General features: G+C 50.2%; 1 protein-coding gene across 4 annotated transcripts in view; it reads left to right on the top strand.

Annotated features, from left to right (window-relative positions):
- Positions 1-25,582, top strand: part of ddx21 (DEAD (Asp-Glu-Ala-Asp) box helicase 21) — a 133,141-nt gene that overhangs the window by 74,985 nt on the left and 32,574 nt on the right. For 3 of the 4 annotated variants that reach the window (XM_038774009.1, XM_038774008.1, XM_038774011.1), the window contains 4 exons: positions 7,429-7,572; positions 10,472-10,633; positions 15,312-15,431; positions 16,160-16,233. In XM_038774009.1, the coding sequence (XP_038629937.1) occupies positions 7,429-7,572; positions 10,472-10,633; positions 15,312-15,431; positions 16,160-16,233 (500 nt within the window). The remainder of the gene's footprint in view (positions 1-7,428; positions 7,573-10,471; positions 10,634-15,311; positions 15,432-16,159; positions 16,234-25,582) is intronic. The other variant, XM_038774010.1, reaches the window with a different exon arrangement.

Here is a 25,582-nt window from a genome sequence, read left to right as displayed (position 1 = left end):
TGTTCCCTGCAAACTTACTTTCATACTCTAGTTTCCCCATCATAATCAATCCCTTGGTCCTTCTTTGCTGAATTCTAAACATCTCCCAATCCTCAGACCTATTGTTTTTCTTGGCCAACCTCTGTCACCTAAATGTTCCACAACTGACACTTGATCCACTTCATTCCCCAGAACCAGACCAATCACCAACTAGTTTTGTGTTGGACTGGATACGTACTGGATCATAATCATAAAATTGAAGTGCAGAAGGAGGCCATTTGGCCCATCAAGTCTGCACCGACCCTTGGAAAGAGCACCCTGCCCAAACACACACCTCCACCCTATCCCCACACCTCCACTCTATCCCCGTAACCCCAACTAATCTTTTCTGGACACTAAGGGCAATTTAGCCGAGCCAATCCTGTACATCTTCGGACTGTGGGAGGAAACCGGAGCACCCGGAGGAAACCCACGCAAACACGGGGAGAACGTGCAGACTCCACACAGACAGTGACCCAAACGGGGAATCAAACCTAGGACCCTGAAGCTGTGAAGCAAATGTGCTAACCACAGTACTTGCTGCCCAGTACTGAAACCGAAGAGCCACATCCATTGCTGTTCCTAATATCCTATAGCTCACAAGCATCAAAATCAACATGGAGCGTATGAAACAAATTTGCTGTCTCTGATTGATTGTTTTTTTTTTTGTTTTTCTAAAAAATAATTTTTATTGAAATTTTTACAAAATATAAACATCTTAACTCTATTAACATACAACCACGGTAACACCCCATGAGCAATACCCCCCAGCTTCAAGAGCAACTTCAAACAAAAGGAAAGAACAAAAACAAAGAAAAAGAAAAAAACAAAAAAGAGATAGATAGCACCCTCCACAAACCCATGTGCACAGTGTCCCCCCCCCCCCCCCCCCCCTCCCCCCCGGTTGCTGCTGCTATCGGCCTATTTCCCAACCTTTCCGCCAGGAAGTCCAGAAAAGGCTGCCACCGCCTGAAAAACCCTTGTACTGATCCCCTCAGGGCAAATTTCACCCTCTCCAATTTAATGAACCCCGCCATATCAGAGATCCAGGCCTCCATGCTTGGGGGCTTTGCATCCTTCCATTGGAGCAAGATCCTCCGCCGGGCTACTAGGGACGCAAAGGCCAGAACACCGGCCTCTATCGCCTCCTGCACTCCCGGCTCCACTGCAGCCCCAAAAATTGCGAGTCCCCGCCTGGCTCGACCCTGGATCCCACCACCCTCGACACCGTCCTTGCTACCCCCTTCCAAAACTCCCCCAACGCTGGGCACGCCCAAAACACATGGGCGTGGTTCGCTGGGCTCCCCGAGCACCTAGCACACCTGTCCTCTTCCCCTGAAAACCCTGCTTATCCTCGACCCAGTCATGTGGGCCCTATGCAGTACCTTGAACTGTATGAGGCTAAGCCTCGCACAGGAAGAGGAGGAATTCAGTCTCTCCAGGGCATCCGCCCACGTCCCCTCCTCAATCTCCTCACCCAGCTCCTCTTCCCATTTACCCTTCAGTTCCTCCACCGAGGCCTCGTCTACCTCCTGCATTACCCGGTATATGTCCAAAATCCTCCCTCCTCCGACCCACACCCCCGAGAGCACCCTGTCCCGTACCCCACGTGGGGGCAACAAGGGGAACCCCTCCATCTGCCGCCTGGCAAACGCCCTAACCTGCATGTACCGAAACATGTTCCCCGGGGGGAGCCCAAACTTCCCCTCTAACTCCCCCAAGCTCGCGAACCTCCCCTCCACAAACAGGTCCCTCAACCTCCTAACCCCTGCCCTGTGCCAGCCCAGAAATCCACCATCAATGCTCCCTGGGACGAACCGATGGTTCCCCCGTATCGGGGCCTCCATCGAGCCCCCCATTTCTCCCCTGTGCCGTCTCCATTGCCCCCAAATTTTGAGGGTAGCCGCCACCACCGGGATCGTGGTATACCTCGTTGGAGGGAGCGGCAATGTCGCCGTTACTAGCGCCTCCAGGCTTGTGCCCACACAAGACGCCGCCTCCATCCTCTTCCACGCTGCCCCTTCCTCGTCCATTACCCACTTACGCACCATCGCTGCGTTGGCCGCCCAGTAGTACCCACAGAGGTTGGGCAACGCCAGCCCCCCCCCTATCCCTGCCTCGTTCCAGGAACACTCTTCGAACCCTCGGAGTCCCATGCACCCACACAAATCCCGTGATACTCCTGCTGACCCTCCTGAAAAAGGCCTTTGGGATAAGGATGGGGAGGCACTGGAACAGGAACAAAAACCTCGGGAGCACCGTCATCTTGACGGACTGCACCCTCCCCGCCAGTGACAGCGGTAACATATCCCATCTCTTAAACTCCTCCTCCATCTGCTCCACCAATCTTGTGAGGTTGAGCTTGTGCAGGGCCCCCCAGCTCCCTGCCACCTGGACCCCATGGTACCTGAAGCTCTTCCCTGCCTGCTTCAATGGGAGCCTACCAATCCCCTCCTCTTGATCCCCCGGATGCACCACAAACACCTCACTCTTGCCCAGGTTCAACTTATACCCCGAGAAACCCCCAAATTCCCTAAGAATCCTCATCACCTCCGGCATCCCCCCCACCGGGTCCGCCACATACAGCAACAGGTCGTCCGCGTACAGCGACACACGATGCTCCTCCCCACCCCGCACCAGGCCCCTCCAGTTCCCTGACTCCCTCAGTGCCATGGCCAGGGGCTCAATCGCCAACGCAAAGAGCAAGGGGGACAGGGGGCACCCCTGTCTCGGCCCCCGATACAGCCGAAAGTACTCCGACCTCATCCTATTTGTGGCTACACTTGCCATCGGGGCCTCGTAGAGCAGCCTCACCCACTGGATAAACCCCTCCCCAAACCTCTCCAACACCTCCCACAAGTACTCCCACTCAACCCTATCGAAGGCCTTCTCCGCGTCTAATGCCACCACTATCTCCGCCTCCCCTTCCACAGCCGGCATCATAATGACGTTGAGGAGCCTTCGTACGTTTGTGTTCAGCTGCCTTCCCTTCACAAACCCCGTCTGGTCCTCATGTATGACCCCAGGCACACAATTCTCTATTCTAGTGGCCAGGATCTTTGCCAGCAGCTTAGCGTCAGCGTTCAGCAGCGAAATCGGCCTATATGATCCACACTGCAGAGGGTCCTTGTCCCGCTTCAGGATCAAGGAAGTCAGCGCCCGTGACATAGTTGGGGGCAGAGCCCCCCCTCCCTTGCCTCGTTAAAGGTCCGGACCAACAGGGGGCCCAACAGGTCCAAATACGTTTTATAGAATTCAGCCGGAAACCCGTCCGGCCCCGGTGCCTTCCCCGACTGCATGCTCCCTATCCCTTTGACCACCTCCTCCAGCTCGATCGGCGCCCCTAGTCCCTCCACCTACTCCTCTTCCACCCTCGGGAATCGCAACTTGTCCAAGAAGCGCCCCATTCCACCCCCCTCCACCGGGGGTTCAGACCGGTACAATTCCCCATAGAAGTCCCTGAAGACCCCATTGACATCTGCCCCCCTCCGCACCACCTTCCCAGCTCTATCCATCACTTCCCCAATCTCCCTGGCCGCGTCTCGCTTCCGGAGCTGGTGCGCCAGCATCCTGCTCGCCTTCTCCCCGTATTCATACACCGCCCCCCATGCTTTCCTCCACTGAGCTTCCGCCTTTCTGGTCGTCAGTAGGTCAAATCTGGCCTGAAGGCTACGCCTCTTCCCCAGCAATCCCTGCTCTGGGGCCTCCGCATATCTCCTATCCACCTGCACCATCTCCCCTATCAGTCTTTCCCTTTCCCTCTGCTCCCCCCTCTCCCTATGGGTTCGGATGGAGATCAATTCTCCCCTCATCACCGCCTTCAATGCCTCCCAGACCGTCCCCACCCGAACCTCCCCGTTATCATTGGCCTCGAGGTATCTCTCGATACACCCCCGGACCCTTCCGGCTACCTCCTCATCTGCCAGCAGCCCCACCTCCATGCGCCAGAGCGGACGTTGGTCCCTCTCTTCCCCCAGCCTGAGGTCCATCCAGTGCGGGCCATGATCCGAAATGGCAATGGCAGAGTATTCCACTACCTCCACCCTCGACACCAGCCCCCTGCTCAGGACAAAAAAATTAATCCTCGAGTAGGCCTTATGTACATGGGAGAAAAACGAGTATTCCCTGGCCCTTGGCCTCGCAAACCTCCAAGGGTCAACCCCCACCCCCCCCCAATCTGGTCCATGAATCCCCTCAACACCTTAGCCGCCGCCGACCTCCTACCCGTCCGGGACTTGGATCGATCCAATGGGGGATCCAGTACTGTGCTAAAGTCTCCCCCCCCCCCCCCCCCCCCCCCATGATCAGGCACTCCGGCTCCAGGTCTGGAATGCGGCCCAACATACGCCGCATAAACCCCGCATCGTCCCAATTTGGGGCATAAACATTCACCAACACTACCCGCTCCCCTGCAGCTTGCCACTCACCATCCCGTACCTCCCGCCCCTGTCAGCCACCACCTTCAACGCCTCAAACGACACCTTCTTCCCCACCAGGATCGCCACCCCCTTACTCTTCTCATCCAGCCCTGAGTGGAATACTTGCCCCCCCCCCCCCACCCCCCACCCCTCCAGCACCCCCTGCGTCCTCCAGCTCCTTCCTGACCGTTTCAGCAGCAACCCGGTACCCCCCCTCCCCTCCCCCCCAGGCTAGGACCCCTCCTAGCCGCCCCCCCCCCCCCCCCCCCCCCCTACAGCACTCCCGTGAGCCAGCTAACTTCTGCTGACCCCGACGGCTCCCGCCCTACTTTCGGCTCCTCCCAACGTGGGACTGCCCCTCCTCCATTGTACCCGTCAACGAGTCCACCCTCCCCCCGCTCCTGCGCGGGAAAAGAAAACACTCCCCCTCCCTCTCACAGCGCGGGAACCCCGCAGAAAGCCCTGCCGGGCCACTCCCATTGTCAGTCCCCCCCCCACCAGCTCCCCGAACACCCGTTTACCTCTCTGCCCGAACCCGTCCACCCAACCCCTGCTTGAAAACCCATAAAGAAAAAACCCGTACGACATCACCCCACCCACCCTAAAGCCACCACGACATCACCCCACCCTAAACCCAGCAAATACAAATACAGTATAAATAAATACAGTATTATACAGCATCCCCCATTAGGGGGACCCTCAGTTTGAGTCCAGTTTCTCGGCTTGCACGAAGGCCCACGCCTCCTCCGGGGATTCAAAATAGTGGTGTCGATCCTTATAGGTGACCCACAGACGCGTCGGCTGCAACATTCCAAAGTTTACCTTCCGCCTGTGGAGCACCGCCTTCGTCCGGTTAAACCCGGCCCTCCGCCTCGCCACTTCCGCACTCCAGTCCTGGAAGATCCGCACCTCCGTGTTCTCCCATTTGCTGCTCCGCTCCTTCTTGGCCCACCGGAGCACACACTCACGATCCACGAACCGGTGGAACCTCACCAACACCGCCCGCGGCGGCTCGTTCGGCTTGGTCCTCCTAGCCAGAATTCTGTGGGCCCCCTCCAACTCCAGGGGCCCCTGGAAGGACCCAGCCCCCATCAGCGAGTTTAGCATCAGCACCACATAGGCCGCTAGGTCCGACCCCTCCAGCCCCTCCGTGAGGCCCAGGATCCGTAAATTCTTCCTCCTCGACCGGTTGTCCAGCTCCTCGAACCGCTCCTGCCATCTTTTATGGAGCGCCTCGTGCATCTCCACCTTCCCCACCACGGCCACGACCTCATCCTCCCTTTCGGCGGCCTGCTGCTGCAGCTCCCGGATCGCAGCCCCCTGGGCTGTCTGGGTCTTCATCAATTCCCTGTTGGTTACCTTCAGGGACTCCAGCAGCTCCAATTTCAGCTCCTGGAAGCAGCGCAGCAGAATCGTCTGCTGCTCCTGGACCCACTTCCTCAGCTCCTCAAAGCTTTCGCCGGCCGCCATTTTGTTTTCCTGCCCCCGATTTTTCCTCGGTGTTTTCGTCGATCTTCTCTCTGCCCCACTCCTGGTCCGGACCATGGGACCGCTGGGGCGACTCCTGGCCTCTTTCCCCCGTCGGGATTTGTCTCCTCAGCTCCGTTGGGGGCCCTGAAAAAAGCCCCGAAGTCCGTTAATCGCGGGAGCCGCCGAATGTGCGGCTCAATTGCGCATTGCCGCCACCGGAAGTGTCTCTGATTGATTGTTGTGTGCAAAGCCTTTTTTCTATTGTGTTGCTGCCACATTGAGCAGACACTGCCCAGGGAATACCGAAGGACATCGACATATTGGAAAACCCTTGGACCAGCATTTGCCGAGGTTTGTTCATTTGGAGGTCTGGATTTTACTTGATTTGTGATCTCTATTTTTAGCCATTGTGGCATAGCTCAGCTCACTGTTTTTCAAACTTTTTTGCGCAGGACCCATTTTTACCATCCTTTGGGCCCTTTTCTGGCTGACCTTCGCGACCCATGCAGCCCAAATTTAATGACTCGTCATTTTTGCTTACCTTTAATGTGACAGATGAGCCTGGGAGACCCTCAGGACACTTGCTTTGTCATTGAATATTACATTTCTGCTAAGGACTTCAGCTGATAATATAAGATCCGGTATTGCCCTTAGTGTTGGGTGGGGTTACTGGGTTATGGTGATAGGGTGGGGGTGTTGGGTTTGGGTAGGGTGCTCTTTCTAAGAGCTGGTGCAGTCTCGATGGGCCGAATGGCCTCCTTCTGCACTGTAAAGTCTATGATCTGATGCATCCATTGAAAAGAGTCAAGAAGTTTGTCCTCAAACTTGTCTTCAAATGCCTTTGAAGTTTTGAGAGTTTTAACCTTCATTTGCCAGTACCTCCCTGCATATAACATTTGCATCCTGATTTGCTGTGGCACAATCAATAAACCTCAAGAAATCACCTTTATACTGCTTTCTTCCTGTTTAATGTATACTGCTAGCAGCTCCAAAATGGAGCAATCTCTCGAGCCCAGAGCACGTGACGTCAGTGAACAGCGAGAGCGTGACCTGCCCCCTTGACACCACAAACAATCTGCTCGTGCTCCCAAGAATTTGACATCAAGAGGAGGCAGAATGCCTCGCTGGGCTCCGGGTCTGAGCACTACTGTGTAGGCACGTATGTGCGGGACAGCTTGCATTCTGAAAGCTGGTTGCGGCCGGCATTTTTCAAAACGGGTCATGACCATTGGGTACTACTTCCCACAACTGGTGGCCCCTTGACCCACACATGCTTCGTGGCCCTGAGTTTGGAAATGGCTGAACCTGCAGATACTTCCCATGTTGTTTGGACACGTTTGCTAGTTTCTCTAATAACAATATGAAACTAATACAGGCCGGTAATTAGCTTTACTGAAAAGCTGACATGCATGATGTTGGTTCTTTTATCACTGGATTCGGTATCTCCTCACATTCTTGGATTCCGTTCTGAGGCGTAGAACTTGCAGCCAAATCCTTAAATTTGTTTTATGTTTTTCTTTAGCATTTGGCCATAGAATGCCATTGGACGCAGCGAGTAGCAGTCATTGGCGATGTCATTCAGGTATACAGCGGTCGTCATGGGCGAACTATCATCTTCTGTGAAACCAAGAGGGAAGTAAATGAGCTGGTAACCGCAATAAAACAGGTACTGCATTCTCCTCTCCGAGCTTGACTGTACAGCAATATAGCAACATACCAGTACTTAACCAGTTTTGTTATCCGGTATAATACAGTGACAGATCTCTTCCCTAGGTTTTCTCACAACTTGCTGGGTTTTCTCTCAGTTTACTGTGTAATAAACTTTCCTCACCATTCCAATAGTTATCGGAATGTTACCTTTTAAGAACATGAGAAATAGGAGGAAGTGGCCATTCAGCCCTTCGAGTGTTCTCCACCATTCAATGAGATCATGGCTGATCATCTACTTCATCATTTTCCTGCACCATTCCCATACCCCTTGAATTTTTGAATATGCAGAAATATGTTTCCCTCAATCTCGGAACATACTCGACAGCTGAGCTTCCACAACCCACTGGGACAGAGAATTCTGAAGATTTACCACCCTCCTGAATGAAAAAATTCTTCTTCATCTCGTTCATAAATGACCTGCCCCTTATTCTGAGACTGTTCTCGATGCCGCCAGCCAGCCAGGGGAAACATCCTTCCTGTATCTGCATGGTAACTTTCAGTGAATTGTGAACAAGAACACCCAAGCTCCTTTGAAGTTCAACATTCCTGATGGATCTCTGTATTTATTTGGAATCCTGGATATGCGTTATCCCTTCTTAGTTCCCAAATAACAGAGATTCCAGACTGCGCCTCTCACATTTAAGAAATAATCTGTATTGATATTTTCCCCACCAAAGTAGATAGCCTCCCATTTCTTTATATTGATTTCTAACTGCCATTCACCTAGCCTCTCCAAATCCCCTTGAAGCGCCTATGGGGCGGCACAGTAGCACAATGGTTAGTAGTGTTGCTTCACAGCGCCAGGGTCCCAGGTTCGATTCCCGGCTTGGGTCACTGTCTGTGCGGAGTGTCAGCTGTTTAGCTGCTGTTGTATAGTCAAAAGTTCTGCTCCTTTTTGCAAACACCTTTATTTTCCTTTAACACAACTCTGCACAAAACTCTCTCATCCCATCATATGCCCCAAAGGTCACCTGAAGCTTTTTTGCATATTAGTGTCAATTATTGGATACTTAACATAAATGGACATTAATTGGAATGTCTCTTAACCCATTCCTTAACACGGAGTCTGCACATTGTCCTTGTGCCTGCGTGGGTTTCCTCCCACAAGTCCTGAAATAAGTGCTGTTAGGTAATTTGGACATTCTGAATTCTCCCTCTGTGTACCCGAACAGGCGCTGGAATGTGGCGACTAGGAGCTTTAGCACTGAGTTTTTTCACAGCGCAGAAAAGAATACTACTCATCAACTTAGCATGTATTGGAACATGCATTGAAATTCATAAGAACCAACTTATATCGGGCAGCACGGTAGCACAAGTGGATAGCTCTGTGGCTTCACAGAGCCAGGGTCCCAGGTTCGATTCCCCGCTGGGTCACTGTCTGTGCGGAGTCTGCACGTTCTCCCCGTGTCTGCGTGGGTTTCCTCCCACAGTCCAAAGATGTGCAGGTTAGGTGGATTGGCCATGATAAATTGCCCTTAGTGACCAAAAAGGTTAGGAGGCGTTATGGGGATATGGTGGAAGTGAGGGCTTAAGTGGGTCGGTGCAGACTCGATGGGCCGAATGGCCTCCTGCACTGTATGTTCTATGTTACCTATGCCAATTTACTTCTTGAATGGCTTTATCATATGGATCATCAACATTGTCATCAGCAATCATAGAACATAGAGCAGTACAGCACACTACAGGCCCTTCGGCCCACAATGTTCTGCCGACCATTTATCCTAATCTAAGGTCAACCTAACCTACACGCCTTCATTTAACTGCTGTCCGTGTACCTGTCCAAGAGTCGTTTAAAAGTCCCTGATGACTTAAACAACCCCCACAGTACTGTTGTGCATTTCCCCAAGAACAATAGTTCCCACTTAATGCTCCTCAGCTCCTGTCTAATGGCAGAATAATTTCCCCTCCCCCAATTAAATAGCTTTCCATACTGTCTGTTCCTATCCCTCTCCATGACTATGGTAAAGGTCAAGGAGTTGTGGTCACTGTCACCGAGACATCTGACACCTGACCTGGTTCATTGCCGAGCACCAAGTCCAATTTGGCCTCCCCTCTAGTCGACCTATCTACATATTGAGTCAGGAAACCTTCCTGTACACACCTGACAAAATCTGCTCCATCCAAACCATTTGCAGTAAGGAGGTTCCAGTCGATATTAGGGAAGTTGTAGTCACCCATGACAACAACTCTGTTACTTCTGCACCTTTTCAGGATCTGCCACCCAATCTGTCCCTCTATCTCTGCTGCTATTGCGGGTCTATAAAGAAACTCCCAATAAAGTGACTGATCCTTGTTCCTGACTTCCACCCATACTGACTCAGTAGACAAACCCTCCTCAACTACCTCCTTTTCTGTAGCTGTGCTGCTCTCCCTAATTAACAGTGCCACACCCCCTCCTCTTTTACCTCCCTCCCTATTCTTCTGAAAACATCTAAACCCCGGGACATCAAACAACCATTCCTGTCCTTGTGAAATCCATGTGTCCGTAATGGTTACAACATCGCAGTTCCAAGTACTGATCTATGCTCTAAGTGCATCTCCCTTATTCCTGACACTCCTTGCATTAAAACAGACACACTTTAACCCATTCCCCAAACGCCCATGATCTGTTGATGTCCCACATTTCTTGAATGGTTTGATGACGGTCACTGTCCTGATTTCATTTCTTTGCAGTGTTATGTAAGACTACTTGTGACAATAAAGATTATCATTAAATTGCATCCACCTTGCAACTTGCACTCCCATCTAGTTTTGTATCATAATACATTTCATCCTCACATCTAAATCATTGATCATTCTGTTGAGTTATTCTACACCTTCATTTCACTGAACCACGTTTGTGGTGATTTCTGCAGGATGCTCAGTGTCTCCATGGGGATATTCCACAGAATCAGCGAGAGATCACATTGAAGGGATTCCGGGACGGCACCTTCGAAGTGCTGGTTGCCACCAATGTGGCTGCCCGTGGCTTGGACATCCCAGAAGTAGACCTGGTAATACAGGGCTGCCCACCAAAGGTAAATTAGTCAGACTGATGTCTGCTTACCACTCGTGTCTAAATTGGACTGTGATTTGTCTTGCGGCATTCTTCAAGCATTGTTTAAACTGTATTAGCTAATCCAAATATAGTATATACTTTAGTAAAAGTCGAACTTCTGAGACTAAATTTTAGCCAAGAAGTTGCAAAAGTCAGATTTTTAAAATAAATTTAAAGTGCTCATTCTTTTTTGTCCAATTAAGGAGCATGGCCAATCCACCTACCCTGCACATCTTTGGGTTGTGTGGGGTGCAAACTCCACATGGTGGACTGTGACCCGGGGCAGGGTTTGAGCCTGGGTCCTCAGTGCTGTGAGGGTGGCAGTATTAACCACTGCGTCAACATGCCGCCCTTCAAGATATTTTTTTTCCCCCGTTTTTTAAATTAAATTTTGAGTACCCAATTCATTTTTCCCAATTGAGGGGCAATTTAGTGTGGCCAATCCACCTACCCTGCACATCTTTGGGTTGTGGAGGCGAAACCCACACAAACACTGGGAGAATGTGCAAACGCCACACGGACAGTGACCCAGAGCCGGGATCGAACCTGGGACCTCGGCGCCATGAGTCAGCAGTGCTAACCACCATGCCGCCAAGATACATTTTTGAGGGTTTGAAATCCACCCTTTCATATCGTCTCGCTATTGCAGAGTTGCCAGGTTGGAGATTGTTCCTGGCAACCCTCTTCCCAAGAGGAGACAAAAAATATTTTTATTTATGAAATGATAGCCTTCATGAAGCCGGGCATTAATTGTATACACTACATTCATTAAATTTATAAAATTCATCAAAAAGAACGACATTTATACAATTTCAGTCAATTTTTTCACAGCACAGAAAAGAATACTACTCATCAACCGAGCATGTATTGGAACATGCATTTAAATTCATAAGAACTCTCATCCGCAGAACCAACTTACATATGCCAAACTACTTGAATGGTTTCATCTCGCGAATCATCAACATTGTCATCAGCAATCATGTTGAGCAATCAGTCATATCATTCCCCAAACACCCATAATCTGTGGATATCCCACATTTCTTGAATGGCCCAATTAAGGAGCAATTTAGCGTGGCCACTCCGCCTACCCTGCACATATTTGGGTTGTGGGCGTGAGACCCATGCAGACACTGGGAGAATGTGCAAACCCCACACGTGCAATGACCTGGGGCCGGGCTCAAACCCAGTCCTTGGTGTCATGAGGCAGCAGTGCTAACCACTGCCCCACTGTGCCGCTCCTGACGATCCATTTATAGGGTTGCTAATGTCAGAGCCTATATCATGTAGGTCTTGGTCTACAGCACAAAAAAGGTCCTTTGGCCCATTGTGCCTGTGCCGATCAAAAACAACCATCCCGTTTTCTGGCACTTGGCCCATAGCCTTGTATGCCTTGGGATCGCAAGTACGTATCTAGATATTCTTAAATGTTATGAGGGTCTTTGCCTGCACCAGCCTTTCAAGCAGTGAGTTCCACACTCTCACTACCCTCTGGGTGAAAAGGTTTTTCCTCACATCCAGAGGAACCTCCCGCCCCTTACCTTAAATCTATGCCCCCTGGTCATTGATCCCTCCACCAAGGGGATACATTTCTTCTTGCCCCTCTGTGCCCCTCATAATTTTATACATCTCAACCAAGTCCTCCCGCACACCCCCCATCAGTCTCCTTTGCTCCAAGGTAAACCACCCCAATCTATCCAATTTTTTGGGCGATGGTGGTATAGTGGTGAGCAGTTGACTCGGGTTCAATTCCCGGCCATCACAGTGAAGATTTATATTTAGGGGCAGCATGATGGTTAGCACTGTTGCTTCACAACTCCAGGGTCCCGGGTTCGATTCCTGGCTTGGGTCACTGTCTGTGGGGAGTCTGCACGTTCTCCCCATGACTGCGTGGGTTTCCTCTGGGTGCTCCGGTTTCCCCCCACAGTCCAAAGATGTGCAGGTTAGGTGAATTGGCCATGTTAAATTGCATTTGGTGTCCAAAAAGGTCAGGTGGGGTTGCTGGGTTACGGGGATAGGGTGGAAGTGTGGGCTTAAGTTAGGTGCTCTTTCCAAGGGCAGACTCAATGGGTCGAATGGCCTACTTCCGCATTGTAAATTCTATGATTCTTCATAACTAAAATTTTCCAGTCCAGGCAACATTCTGGTAAATCTCGTCTGCACCCTTTCCAGAGCTATCACATCCCTCTAATATGGATTCCAGAACTGCACACAATATTCTTTCTCTGGTCTAACCTTTTATACAGTTCAAGCATAACCTCCCTGCGCTTAAAATCTATGCCTCGCCTAATAAAGGCAAGTGTACCATATGCTTTCTTAACCACTGTTTCCACCTTCCCTGCTACCTTAAGGGACTGCTGTACATGCACACTCAGGTCCCTCTGGTCCTTGGTGCTCCCAAGGTGCTGCCATTTATCATGTGATCCCTTGTCTTGTTCGCCCTGCCCACGTGCATCAATCTATTTTGTTCAGAAATAAATTCAGTGACTTAGCCACCACAGCTTTCTGAGGCTCACCAGCCTTTGATGAAAAGGTTTATCCTCATTTCAGTACTAAATAGCCTTCCCTGTATTCTGAGACTGGGACCTCTTATTCTGGGACCCCCAAGCCAGAGGAAACAACATCACTGTATCCAGTCTGTCTGGCCTTGTCAGAATTTTATACGTTTCAGTGAGACTCTCATTCTTCTAAATTCCAGTGAAGTTTGGCCCAGTCACCACAATATGTCCTCTTATGACAATCTTGCCACCCCAGGAATCAGTGGTTAACCTTTGCTGCGCTCTCTCTCGAGCAAGTATATCCTTTCTTAGAAAAGGAGACCAAAACGGCAAACAGTACTCCAGGTGTGGTCTCATCAAGGCCCTGTACATCCATGCTCCTGTACTCAACTCCACTTGCAGTGAAGGCCAACATACCGTTTTGTCTTCCGAACTGCATGCTGAACCTGCATGCTTGCTTTTATGGAAATTGAAATAGTACAGTTGGGGTCAGGCTCGTGAACGAAGCAAAGGTGTTCCACAAAGTGGTCACCTGGTCTGCGTTTGATCTCCCCAATGTAGAGGAGACTATTGTGAGCAGCAAACGCAGTCGACTAAATCGAAAGTGGTGCAAGTGAATCGCTGCTTCACCTGGAAGGAGTATTTTGTGTCTGGGGCAATGAAGAGGGAGGAGGTAATGGGACAGGTGCTACACCTCGCAAATGTATAAGAAGGGGTTGAGATGATGTGAGTGGAGGGAACGCAGGGTGTCACAGAGGAGAGATGAGATGAAGGTGGTGCATAATGGGCGCGATTCTCCGCTCCCCACGCCGGGTGGGAGAATCGCGGGAGGGCCGGGCGCCCCCCGCGATTCTCTCACCCCCCCCCCTGCTCGGAAGGCTCGCTGTTTTTCACGGCGACCAGCGATTCTCCGACCCGGATGGGCCGAGCGGCCTGCCGTTCGCGACCGTTTCACGGCGGCGGCAACCACACCTGGTCGCTGCCATCGTGAACATGGGCGCCAAAGGCCCGTTTGAAGCTTGTGGGGGGCGGAGAGGGGAGTGAGCACCACGGCCGTGCTCGGGAGGGGACTGGCCCGCGATCGGTGCCCACCGATCGTCGGGCCGGCGTCTCAAAGCGACGCACTCTTTTCCCTCCGCCTCCCCGCAAGATCAAGCCGCGGGCAGCGGAGGGCAAGACGGACAACCTGCGCATGCGCGGCTGACGTCACATAGGCACCGCCGTCGCGTCAAGGCCCGGCCACCCAGAATAATGGAGCGCCGCTCCTAGCCCCCCGGGTAGGCGTGAATACGGTGAGAGGAGCGGCCTCCGAGGCCGTCGTGAAACTCAGCCGAGTTCACGACAGCCTTCCTGATTTTTCCCGGGAGCGGAGAATTCCGCCCATAATGTTTGAGTTGGTGGGAATGACAGAGAATGAATATGAAAGCTGGTAGGGTGGAAAGTGAAGACAGGGTAACTCTATCATGGTTCTGGGAACAAGGGGAAGGGGTGAGAGCAGAAGAGTGGAAAATGTGTGCACGATTGAGGGCCCTGTCAACCACTGAGGAGAAAGAGTGGATTTTATGGCCAAAAGTCAGGGGTGGACTTTTACACAAGGTCAACCATTGCTCAATTATACATAGTCTAAACCCGGAGATTTAATATTTGAGTTATTTTGTGACACGTTCTAAACTTGTAAGCCTCACGGTAGCATGGTGGTTAGCATCAATGCTTCACAGCTCCAGGGTCCCAGGTTCGATTCCCGGCTGGGTCACTGTCTGTGTGGAGTCTGCACGTCCTCCCCGTGTGTGCGTGGGTTTCCTCCGGGTGCTCCGGTTTCCTCCCACAGTCCAAAGATGTGCGGGTTAGGTGGATTGGCCATGCTAAATTGCCCGTAGTGTAAGGTTAATGGGGGGATTGTTGGGTATACGGGTTAAAGTAGGGTGATCATTGCTCGGCACAACATCGAGGGCCGAAGGGCCTGTTCTGTGCTGTACTGTTCTATGTTCTATGAATAGTGAGGAGTTACTCAAGCATCTTGCCTGTTGGATATTCCCCAAAATGAAACAGTAATTCTTTTGCTGGTTCATGTGTTTTGTTACTCAGGGTGAGGTGATTTGCTGTTCTTTCTGATTAAGTTCTTTGGAAGACGTTTTCCTTTGTTTTAATCAATGTCTGGTTTAGGATGTGGATTCTTATATTCATCGTTCTGGCCGTACAGGCAGAGCTGGGCGTACCGGGGTCTGCATCTGTTTTTATCAGCGTAAGGAGACAGACCATCTGAGATTTGTGGAACAGCAAGCCGTAAGTACATTTTGACGTGAAGTGTGTTGTACCGATTGCTTCAGAGAAGTGATGTGCAAGCTTTGTCCCAGCGAATGCATTTGTCCTCGGCCAACGGTAAGCAAACAATAATGGTGTTAGCTAACAACAACACAATTCAAACTTGTCTGATTCTGTGCATGTTTCCTGTATTTTCTGTCTTGATTAAAGCCAGGTGCTTGCTGAATGCTTCCCCACTCTAGTTTAATAATTGAACATAGCTCCCTCCTCTCAGGCACTCGCCGGGGTTCAAGCTGCAAGTTGGCATTTCATTAAGTTGTGGGCCGTGGAGTCAGATACAGTGGTATTTGGATACAGCCTGTTTTTCTGTACTCTGCCTGCTTTCCATCCCTAACCATCCTGTTGCCTCGCTGAATCATAGCAGTTTTTGTTTACGAATCGAGTCAATTCTATATTGCAGACCACCCGAGAGCTGGATTGAGATGGCCCACTCGTTCACTGCAGGCTCATGGGTAGCAGATTGAATTCTTCCCTGGTGGAACTGGTCTGGAGTTGAGCCTGCATATCAGAGCTGACAGACTAGTGTTTAACCCACTGTTTCTTTATCTCCCCTTTACTGTGATATTTTTCAATATTCGCAGCGAGCGAGATTCACTTCATTTCCCTTCTCTGAAGTAAGTAACTTGCAAAAATTATCTAATCCTAATGGGGAACTGCAGCATTTAAGATTTCTTTCTTGTTCTTTGAAGGGTTTGACATTCAAACATGTTGGAGTTCCAACAGCCACTGACATCGTCGAAGCTTCCTACAAGGACGCCATCCGGTAATGTGTGATTTCATATTAATAACTGTCTGGCTCTTGAATCCTGGCTGCCAACACGTGCTTTTGTAATGATCTGAAGCTTAGCATAGGCAATCCGAGGGAGTGTGCAGAGAAGGCCTGGGCTGAGTTCGGCAAAGATTTGGGTTCAGTATAAAAACAGAAAATGCTGCAAAAACTCAAGACTCATCTGGACTTGAGACTCTATTTCTCTCTCTCCACAAGTGCTGCCAGACCTGCTGAGTTGTCCTAACATTTGTTTTTCAGATTTTCAGCATCTGCAGTAATTGATGTTCAACATTTGAAATGAGGGGTTCAGAGAGGTTTAATTAGGTTTAAATGAGTCCTAATTCTGGGAGGCTGAGCATAGCAGAAGGTCACTAAAGTGTTGTTTACAATGTGATGAGTGTGAGACAAGGCTTTATAATAATCTTCATTGTCCAAGAGCTATATCTAACTGCTTCTCAACATACAATGTTTCGGCATCAACTGCTTCCTGTGGTAGAGAATTCCATTGGCTCATTACTCTCCAGGTGAAGAAATTTCTCCTCGTCTCAATCCAAAATGGTCCACCCCATATCCTTTTTTAAATTCATTTACGGGATTGGGCATCGCTGGTTAGGCCAGCATTTAGACTTGGTCAGTGACATCTGGTTCTGGACACCCCCACCATCGGGAACATCCTTCCTACATTTACCCTGTCTAATTCTGTTAGAATTTAACCTGCACCACCATGCAATATGACCACGGCTGATCATGCAAATTCAGTATCCCACTCCTGTTTTCTCTCCATACCCCATTAGCCGTCCCTCGTCAAGACGTCCAGGTCCCTCTTGAATATATCCAACAAACTGACCCCAACAGCTTTCGGTGGTAGAGAATTTCACAAGTTCACAGCTCTCTTCCTCATTTCAGCCCTGAATGGCCCTTATTAGGCTGTGACCCCTAGTTCTGGACATCCCAAACTCTAATCCTCTCTCTATGAAGACCAAAGTATAATTTGCATTCTGCACCAACGGCTGCGTCTACATGCTTGCTTTCAGCGATTGGTGTAGGAGGATACCCAGGCCTAGATGCATATTCCCCTCTCCCAATCTATAACCACTCAGATAATCTGGCTTCCTGTTTTTGTTGCCAACATGGATAACCTCACATTTATCCATATTGGGCGCAATTCACCAGCCTCGTCACACTCAAGCGAAATGAGCCAGAGAATAGCAGGAGAGGCCAAAAAAGACCTCTGGTCATGCGGCCGAAGGCTATCGCTAATGGGGAATTGGCAATTGTGATGAAGTGAGCACTTCACACATCCCAAGTGGATTCCTGTGGGAAGGCAGGCCCTGTAGCATGTGGGAATCAAAGAACAGTACAGCACAGGAACAGGCTCTTCGGCCCTCCAAGCCTGTACCGATCATGATACCAACCTTTGTCAAAACCCTCAGCACTTCCTTGTGCCTTATCCCTCTAGCATACTAATCACACCATGACGCCTGGACACTGTACTTGAACGGTACAGGAGGCAACATCACACCTGCAACAGGCAGCACGGTGGCGCAGTGGGTTAGCCCTGTTGCCTCACGGCGCCGAGGTCCCAGGTTCGATCCCGGCTCTGGGTCACAGTCTGTGTGGAGTTTGCACATTCTCCCCGTGTTTGCGTGGGTTTCGCCCCCACAACCCAAAGATGTGCAGAGTAGGTGGATTGGCCACGCTAAATTGCCCCTTAATTGGAAAACATTAATTGGGTACTCTTATAAAAAAAAATAAAAAAATAAAAATTTTTTAAAACACCTGCAACAGCCAACATCCAGGGAATGGGACATAGCTCCGGGGATCTGTCCACGGTCGGAGGGTGGATTGGGTCCCCACGGGGACGGGAAGGGTGCCTGAAGAGATTGGCCATGGAATCGGAGGTCAGCCCGCATTGCGGACAAAAGTGACAGAGGCATCATAATGGTTGTGCACAAGGGTGTTTAATGTGTAATAGAAGCCCCCAGTCTCCTGACGGTGCCGCGCCCCTCCCCCACCCTGGTGCCCTCTGTGATCCACAACATGCTTTGCCCTCCTAGCTCTTCCACTACGACTAGGTGTGTCCCCGGGATGCACAAGAGGTGGAGGCAGCCAGCTGCTTACCTCACCCCGTGTCCTTTGATGCCCCAAAGGATCCTCTGGAGCCATTGGACTCCGGCTCACTTGTCGGCAGCGCATGCACAGCCGTGATGCACTGTTCCGTGTGCTGACTGCGAGGTGCGGCTTTATTAGTGGGGGAGAGCTAAGGGGAGCTGGTGCCCACCATCGCCACTCCATGTAACGGGTCCGCGTTGGCACCCCTGTGCCCCCTCCTTCCAGTCGGTGCCCATAGGGCCCAGGGGTTCACCTTGGGATGGAGGGGCAACTGGGTTCGTGCCCCGGCAGCCCCTGCATCATCTGGCTCTGCCAGCCCTGGCAACTCCCCATGATCAACTATTGTGTCAATGCCCTCAGCGATGCTCCTCAGTGATTGGGCCATGCTCTGCAACGGCTCGGCAATACCCATCTGCAACTAGGACAAGCTCCGCAGCGTTTCGGCTAAGCCCATCTGAGAGCGGGACAGGTCCCACAAAATCTCATCAAAGTCAGCCTGGTGCTGGGTGACCTCCCCTCGCGAGTCGGACATTCCACTGAGACCCTCAGCCATGGCTGTGTCCAACTGCGCCTTCACTGCTGATGTTATGCAACAGGCTTTCCACTGTGGTCGCCACCCTAGCAGCGTTGGCCTCGGTGCCACGCAATACCGGCGCCATTTATGCCCGTAGCCTCTGGGACCCAAAGCGGCTACGGATCTGCTTGAGCGAAGCTGACATCTCCCTCTGAATGCCCTGGCTACTCCCTATCATTTCCATCAGCTTGGCATGCTTGGCATCAAGCTGGCACCCAGCTGGGTCCAGGGATTCAACAGACCTCTGACTGCTGTCTCGCCTGGGGGTTCCTGCCTCCACCCGATGCACATCAGGGAGTAGCATGGCGCTTACCAGATTGTGCCCCCGAACCCTGTCCACTATCATGTCCCACCGTGGTGTAAATCTGCGCTGGTGGAGGGTGGGGATGACAGCTGTGCTGAAACTATAACGGTTGCATCCTCTGATCTCACCCCTGAACCTTGGGGGAGGGGAGGGGCATTGGTGTCTACTCACTCCTGCTGCCCGGTGTAGGTTGTTGACCTTTTTCGGCACCGGAGGCTAGTCCTCCTGGTCACACTTTCAAGCTCACAGCTGCCGCCATCTCGTCCCAGGCAATACTGGCTGCCCAAGGCTCAGGACCCTTGGGGAACAGGACATTCCTTCTGGCCTCCACTGTGTCTCGGAGCCTCCCCAGGTCAGTGTCCCTGAATCTTGGGGCCGGTCTCAATGACTCGCACCATTGTTGAAAGCTGGCTGGTGTTGGCTGAGCAAGTGCAGTTTAAATGCTGCTCGACCTTGTCAGCAGGGGGCTAGCAAGCGTGGTCCCAGCGAATCATCTGGCGAGCCTTCATTTACGGGAAGAAACCCGTGAGGCCTCGTTAAGTGGACCAATTAACATTGAATTGCGTTGCCTGTCTTGCTGGGCCAAGTGCCGGAAGCGTGGAGTAATTAATAACAATAAGTGTTTATTTTGAATTAATTAACCAGTGCATAAATGTCACTCAGTGAGGTGCAGTGCTCTAACTGAGATGTGGCACATCTGTGACGCTTCCAGCGTTCTGGTCGACTATGTCTGCAGGAAGTGTAACCAATGGCCGCTCCTCACAGACTGTGGTTCGGCTGGAGCGACAGGTAGATGCACTTAGGAACATGCAGGTGGCGGAAAGCATCACAGATAGGAGTTAGAGAGATGGGTGACCGCAAGAAAGGGAGGCAGTCAGTGCAGGAATCCCCTGTGGCTGTCCCTCTTTCTAACAGGCACGCAGGGGGCGGAAGGCATCATAGATAGGAGTTATAGAGAAGGGTGACCGCTAGAAAGGGAGGCAGTCAGTGCAGGAACCCCTGTGGCTGTCCCCCTCTCTAACAGGCATGCAGGGGGCGGAAGGCATCATAGATAGGAGTTATAGAGAAGGGTGACCGCTAGAAAGGGAGGCCGTCAGTGCAGGAACCCCTGTGGCTGTCCCCCTCTCTAACAGGCATGCAGGAGGCAGAAGGCATCATAGATAGGAGTTATAGAGAAGGGTGACCGCTAGAAAGGGAGGCAGTCAGTGCAGGAATCCCCTGTGGGCTGTCCCCCTCTCTAATAGGTATACCATTTTGGATACTGTTTGGGGGGGGAGATAGCCGATCAGAGGAGAACTACAGCAGCCAGAACAGTGGTACCAAAACTGGCTCTTGCTCAGCATGGGAGGGCAAAGTGCAGGAGAGCGATAGGAAGAGGGGACTCTATAGTAAGGCACACAGATAGACGTTTCTGTGGAAGTGAAAGAGATTCCAGGATGGTGTGTTGCCTCCCTGGTGCCAGGGTCAAGGATGTCTCTGAACGAACACAGGACATCCTGAAGGCGGAGGGTGAACAGCCAGAGGTCTCAGTACACATAGGTACTAACGACATAGGCAGGAAGAGTGATGAGGTCCTGCAGAAGGAGTTCAGGGAGTTAGGCAGTAAGCTAAAAAGCAGGACCACTAGGGTTGTAATCTCAGGGTTAGTCCCTGTGCCACATGCCAGTGAGGCTAGAAATAGGAGAATAGTGCAGCTAAACACTTGGCTAAACCAGGAGAGAGATTTTCAGATTTTTGGACCATTGGGATCTCTTCCGGGGCAGGTGTGACCTGTACAAGAAGGATGGGTTGCATCTAAACTCGAGGGGCACCAATATCCTGGCTGGGAGGTTTGCTGGAGTCACTCGGGAAGATTTAAACGGGGTGGGAACCAGAGCGTTAGCTTAGAAGGTGTTATAACTGATGGGGAAATACAGAACAAAAATAAGAGAACAACATCAGAACAGGGAGGTGGTCAATGCAGGACTGAGGATATGGTACTTTAATGCGTGCAGTACATGGAACAAGATAAATGAGCTTGTTGCGCACATTGAAATTGGCCGGTACGATGTTGTGGGCATCAGAGACGTGCCTGCAAGGGGATCAGGGCTGGATCTAAATATTCAAGAATATATGTCCTATCGAAAGGACAGGCAGATGGGCAAAGTGGGGGGCGGTGGTTGAATTGTTAGTAAGGAATGAAGGAGCGATATAGAATCAGAAGGCATAGAATCTCTGTGGGTAGAGTTGAGGAATCACAAAGGTAAAAAGACCATGATGGGAGTTAAGTATTGGGCCCCTAGCAGTAGTCAGGATGTGGGGCAGAAAATAAATCAGGAGATCGAGGAAGCATGTACAAAAAAGCAATAGCACAATATTCATGGGGGGCTTCAATATGCACGTGGACTGGGAAAATCAGGTTGGTAGTGGATCCCAAGAAAAGCAATTTGTGAAATGTCTTAAGAGATGGTATTTGGAGCAACTTGTGACAGAGCACACTATGGAACAGGCAGTTCTGGATTTGGTGCTGTGTAATGAGGCAGACTTGATTAGGGAACTTAAGGTGAAGGAACCCTTAAGGAGCAGTGACCACAAGGTGATAGAATTTACCCTGCCATTTGAGAGGGAGAAGCTGGAGTCAGATGTCATGGTATTACGATAAAATAAGGGTAACTGCAAAGGCATGAGGGAGGAGCTGGCCAGAGTTGATTGGAAAAGGAGCCTAGCAGGGAAGACAGTGGCACAGCAATGGCAGGAGGTTTTGGGGGTTATTCGGGAGGCACAGCAGAAATTCATCCCAAGGAGGAGGAAACATGCTAAGGGGAGGACAAGGCACCCATGGCTGACGCGGAAAGTCAAGGATAGCATAAAAGAAAAAGGAAAAACATACAAAGTGGCAAGGATTAGTGGGTAGCTGAGGAGATTGTGGAGGTATTGGTGGTGATCTTTCAGGAATTACTGGAGGCAGGAAGAGTCCCAGAGGACTGGGAAGTGGCTAATGTAACACTGCTGTTTAAGAAGGGAGGGAGGCAGAAGATGGGAAGTTATAGGCCGGTTAGCCTGACTTCGGTTATTGGTAATATTTTAGAGTCTAATTAAAAATGAGATCACGGAGTACTTGGAAATGCATGGTAAAATAGGATTGAGTCAGCACGGCTTTGTCAAAGGGAGGTCATGCTTGACAAATCTGTTACAGTTCTTTGAGGAGGTAACAAGGAAGTTAGACAAAGGAGAACCAGTGGACGTGATTTATTTAGATTTCCAGAAGGCCTTTGACAACGTGCCCCAGAGGAGACTGTTAAATAAGTTAATAGCCCATGGTATTAAGGGCCCATGGTATTAAGGGTAAGATCCTGGCATGGATAGAGAATTGGCTGACTGGCTGAAGGCAGAGAGTGAGGATTAAGGGGTCTTTTTCAGGATGGCAGCCGTTGACTAATGTTGTGCCTCAGGGGTCGGTGCTGGGACCACAACTTTTCACAATATACATTAATGATCTGGAAGAAGGAACTGAAGGCTACATTTGCAGATGATGCAAAGATCTGCAGACGGACAGGTAGTATTGAGGAAGCAGGTGGGCTGCAGAAGGACTTGGACAGGCTAGGAGAGTGGGTAAAGAAGTGGCAGATGGAATACAATGTGGAAAAGTGTGAGATTGTGCACTTTGGAAGAAGGAATTTAGGCATAAACTATTTTCTAAATGGGGAAATGCTTAGGAAATCAGAAGCACAAAGGGACTTAGGAATCTTTGTTCACGATTCTCTTACGGTTAACGTGCAGGTTCAGTCGGCAGTTAAGAAGGCAAATGCAATGTTAGCATTCATGTCAAGAAGGCGAGAATACAAGACCAGGGATGTACTTCTGAAGCTTTATAAGGCTGTGGTCAGACCCTATGTGGAGTATTGTGAGCCGTTTTGGGCCCCATATTTAAGGAAAGGTGTGCTGGCCTTGGAAAGGGTCCAGAAGAGGTTCGCAAGAATGATCCCTGGAATGAAAAACTTGCCGTATGAGGAACGGTTGGGGACTCTGGATCTATACTCGTTGGAGTTTCGAAGGATGGGGGGGGATCTTATTAAAACTTTCAGGATACTGCGAGGCCTGATTAGAGTTAACGTGGAGAGAATGTTTCCATTTGTAGGAACAACTGGAAGCAGAGGACACAATCTCAGAATAATGGACGATCCTTCAGAACAGAGACGAGGAGGCATTTCTTCAGCCAGAGGGTGGTGAATCTGTGGAACACTTTGCCACAGAAGGCTGTGGAGGCCGAGTGTCTTTAAGACAGAGATAGATAGGTTCTTGATTAATAAGAGGATCCGGGATTATGGGGAGAAGGCAGGAGAATGGGGATGAGAAAAATATCAGACAGATATTAGACCGAGTGGCCTAATTCTGCTCCTATGTTTTATGGTCTTATAATTACCGCTCGCTACCACGCTTATAATTATATGGCATCTGCCATGCATTTGCCCACTCATTCAACTTGTTCAAATAATACTGAAGCATCTTGCATGTTCCTCACTGCTCACTTTCCCACCCAGTTTTGTGTCGTCTGCTGATTGAGAGATATTACCTCATCTAAATCATTACATTGTGAATAGCTGGGTCCTAGCACTGATTCCTGTGGTACCCCAGTAGTCACTGCCTGCACTTGGAAAAAGATCCATTTATTCATAATCTTTATTTCCTGTGTGTCAACCAGTTTGCTATCTGTCTCAGTACACCACGCCCAATACCATGTGCTTTGATTCTATTATGTGGGACCTTGTCGAAACTCTTCTGAAAGTCCAAATACACCCCATTCACTGGTTCCTTCTGCAACTTTACTGAAATTCTTTGAGATGGCACAGTGCCACAGTGGTTAGCACCGTTGTCTCGCAGCGCCAGAGACCTGTATTTGATTCTGACCATGGGTGTCTTTCTATGTAGAGTTTGCATCTTCTCCCTGTGTCTGCGTGGGTTTTCTCCAGGTGCCCTGGTTTCCTTGTTTGGCCATGCTAAATTGTCCTTAGGGTGGGGGATTGGGCAACGGTCGGGTGGTCTTTCGAAGGGTCGGTGCAGACTTGAATGGCCTCCTTCTGTACTGTCAGGGTTGTATGATGTAACAAAACGATTTTCCAAGCTTTGCCTTTCGTAAATCAATGTTGGCTCTACGATCCTGCCACTGTTTCCCAAGTGCTCTGCTATTAAATCGTTTTTAATGGCACTATTGACGTACGGCTGACTGGTCTATAATTCCCTGCTTTCTCCCTAGCTCTCTTTTCAAGGAATGGGATTACATTAGCTACCCTCCAATTAGTAGGAAATGTTCTAGAGGCTATAGAATTTTGGAAGATGACCGCCAATGCATCCACTATTTCTAGGGCCACTTCCTTAAGTATTGTTTTTTTTTGGAAATAATATTTATTGAAAAATTTTGAATTTATACAACAACCAACGAACCATAATAAAATACCAAAAATAACAGTAATATTAGCAATCATAAACATTTTCCCCACCTCCATGAACAACACAGCATTTTAACAACAACACAAATTAACACAATATTAAGTTACATAAAAGAAACTACCCCCCCGGGTTGCTGCTGCTATTGACCAAGATACCTATCTTTGAGCCAGGAAGTCCAGAAAAGGCTGCCATAGTTTATAGAACCCTTGTATTGATCCTCTCAGGGCAAATTTGATCCTTTCCAATTTTATAAATCCCACCATGTCACTGATCCAGGTCTCCACACTTGGGAGCCTCGCATCCTTCCACTGTAGCAAGATCCTTCGTCGGGCTACTAGGGACGCAAAGGCCAGGACACCGGCCTCTTTCGCCTCCTGCACTCCCGGCTCTACCGCAACTCCAAAGATCGCGAGTCCCCACCCTGGTTTGACCCTGGATCCAACCACCCTCGACACCGTCTCCGCCACCCCCTTCCAGAATTCTTCCAGTGCTGGGCATGCCCAGAACATATGGGCGTGGTTCGCTGGACTCCCCGAACATCTGGTGCACCTGTCCTCACCCCAAAGTGTGAATTGCGCTTTCACATAGCCGTCCGTCAGTCCAGAAATAAAACACTCGAACACGTTGGTAACGAATATTCGTTTATTCACGGCCGGGACAAATCTCTAAGTAGTCGGGGAACCACCTCCAGAGTACGGATTGTCCCTTTATACAATCACAGCTTAGAGGTGGTCCCCTTAAATTCCTAGATACACCAATGATTTGGCAAGGATCCAGAACATGTACTTATATGGAATTATTATCCTCGAGGTAGGATGGTGACTATGACATAATCATTAGCACGGTTCACTAATACTGCTGCTGCTAACGGTTTTCTTATCCTATCTGTCCATCAGGTCCAACTTCCTTATCTCCTTCCCTCTCAT

Source organism: Scyliorhinus canicula, chromosome 16 (assembly GCF_902713615.1).
Source record: "Scyliorhinus canicula chromosome 16, sScyCan1.1, whole genome shotgun sequence".
Classification (NCBI taxonomy): domain Eukaryota; kingdom Metazoa; phylum Chordata; class Chondrichthyes; order Carcharhiniformes; family Scyliorhinidae; genus Scyliorhinus; species Scyliorhinus canicula.
The sequence above is the reverse complement of the archived record's forward strand: the minus strand, read 5'-3'. Positions and strand labels throughout refer to the sequence as shown.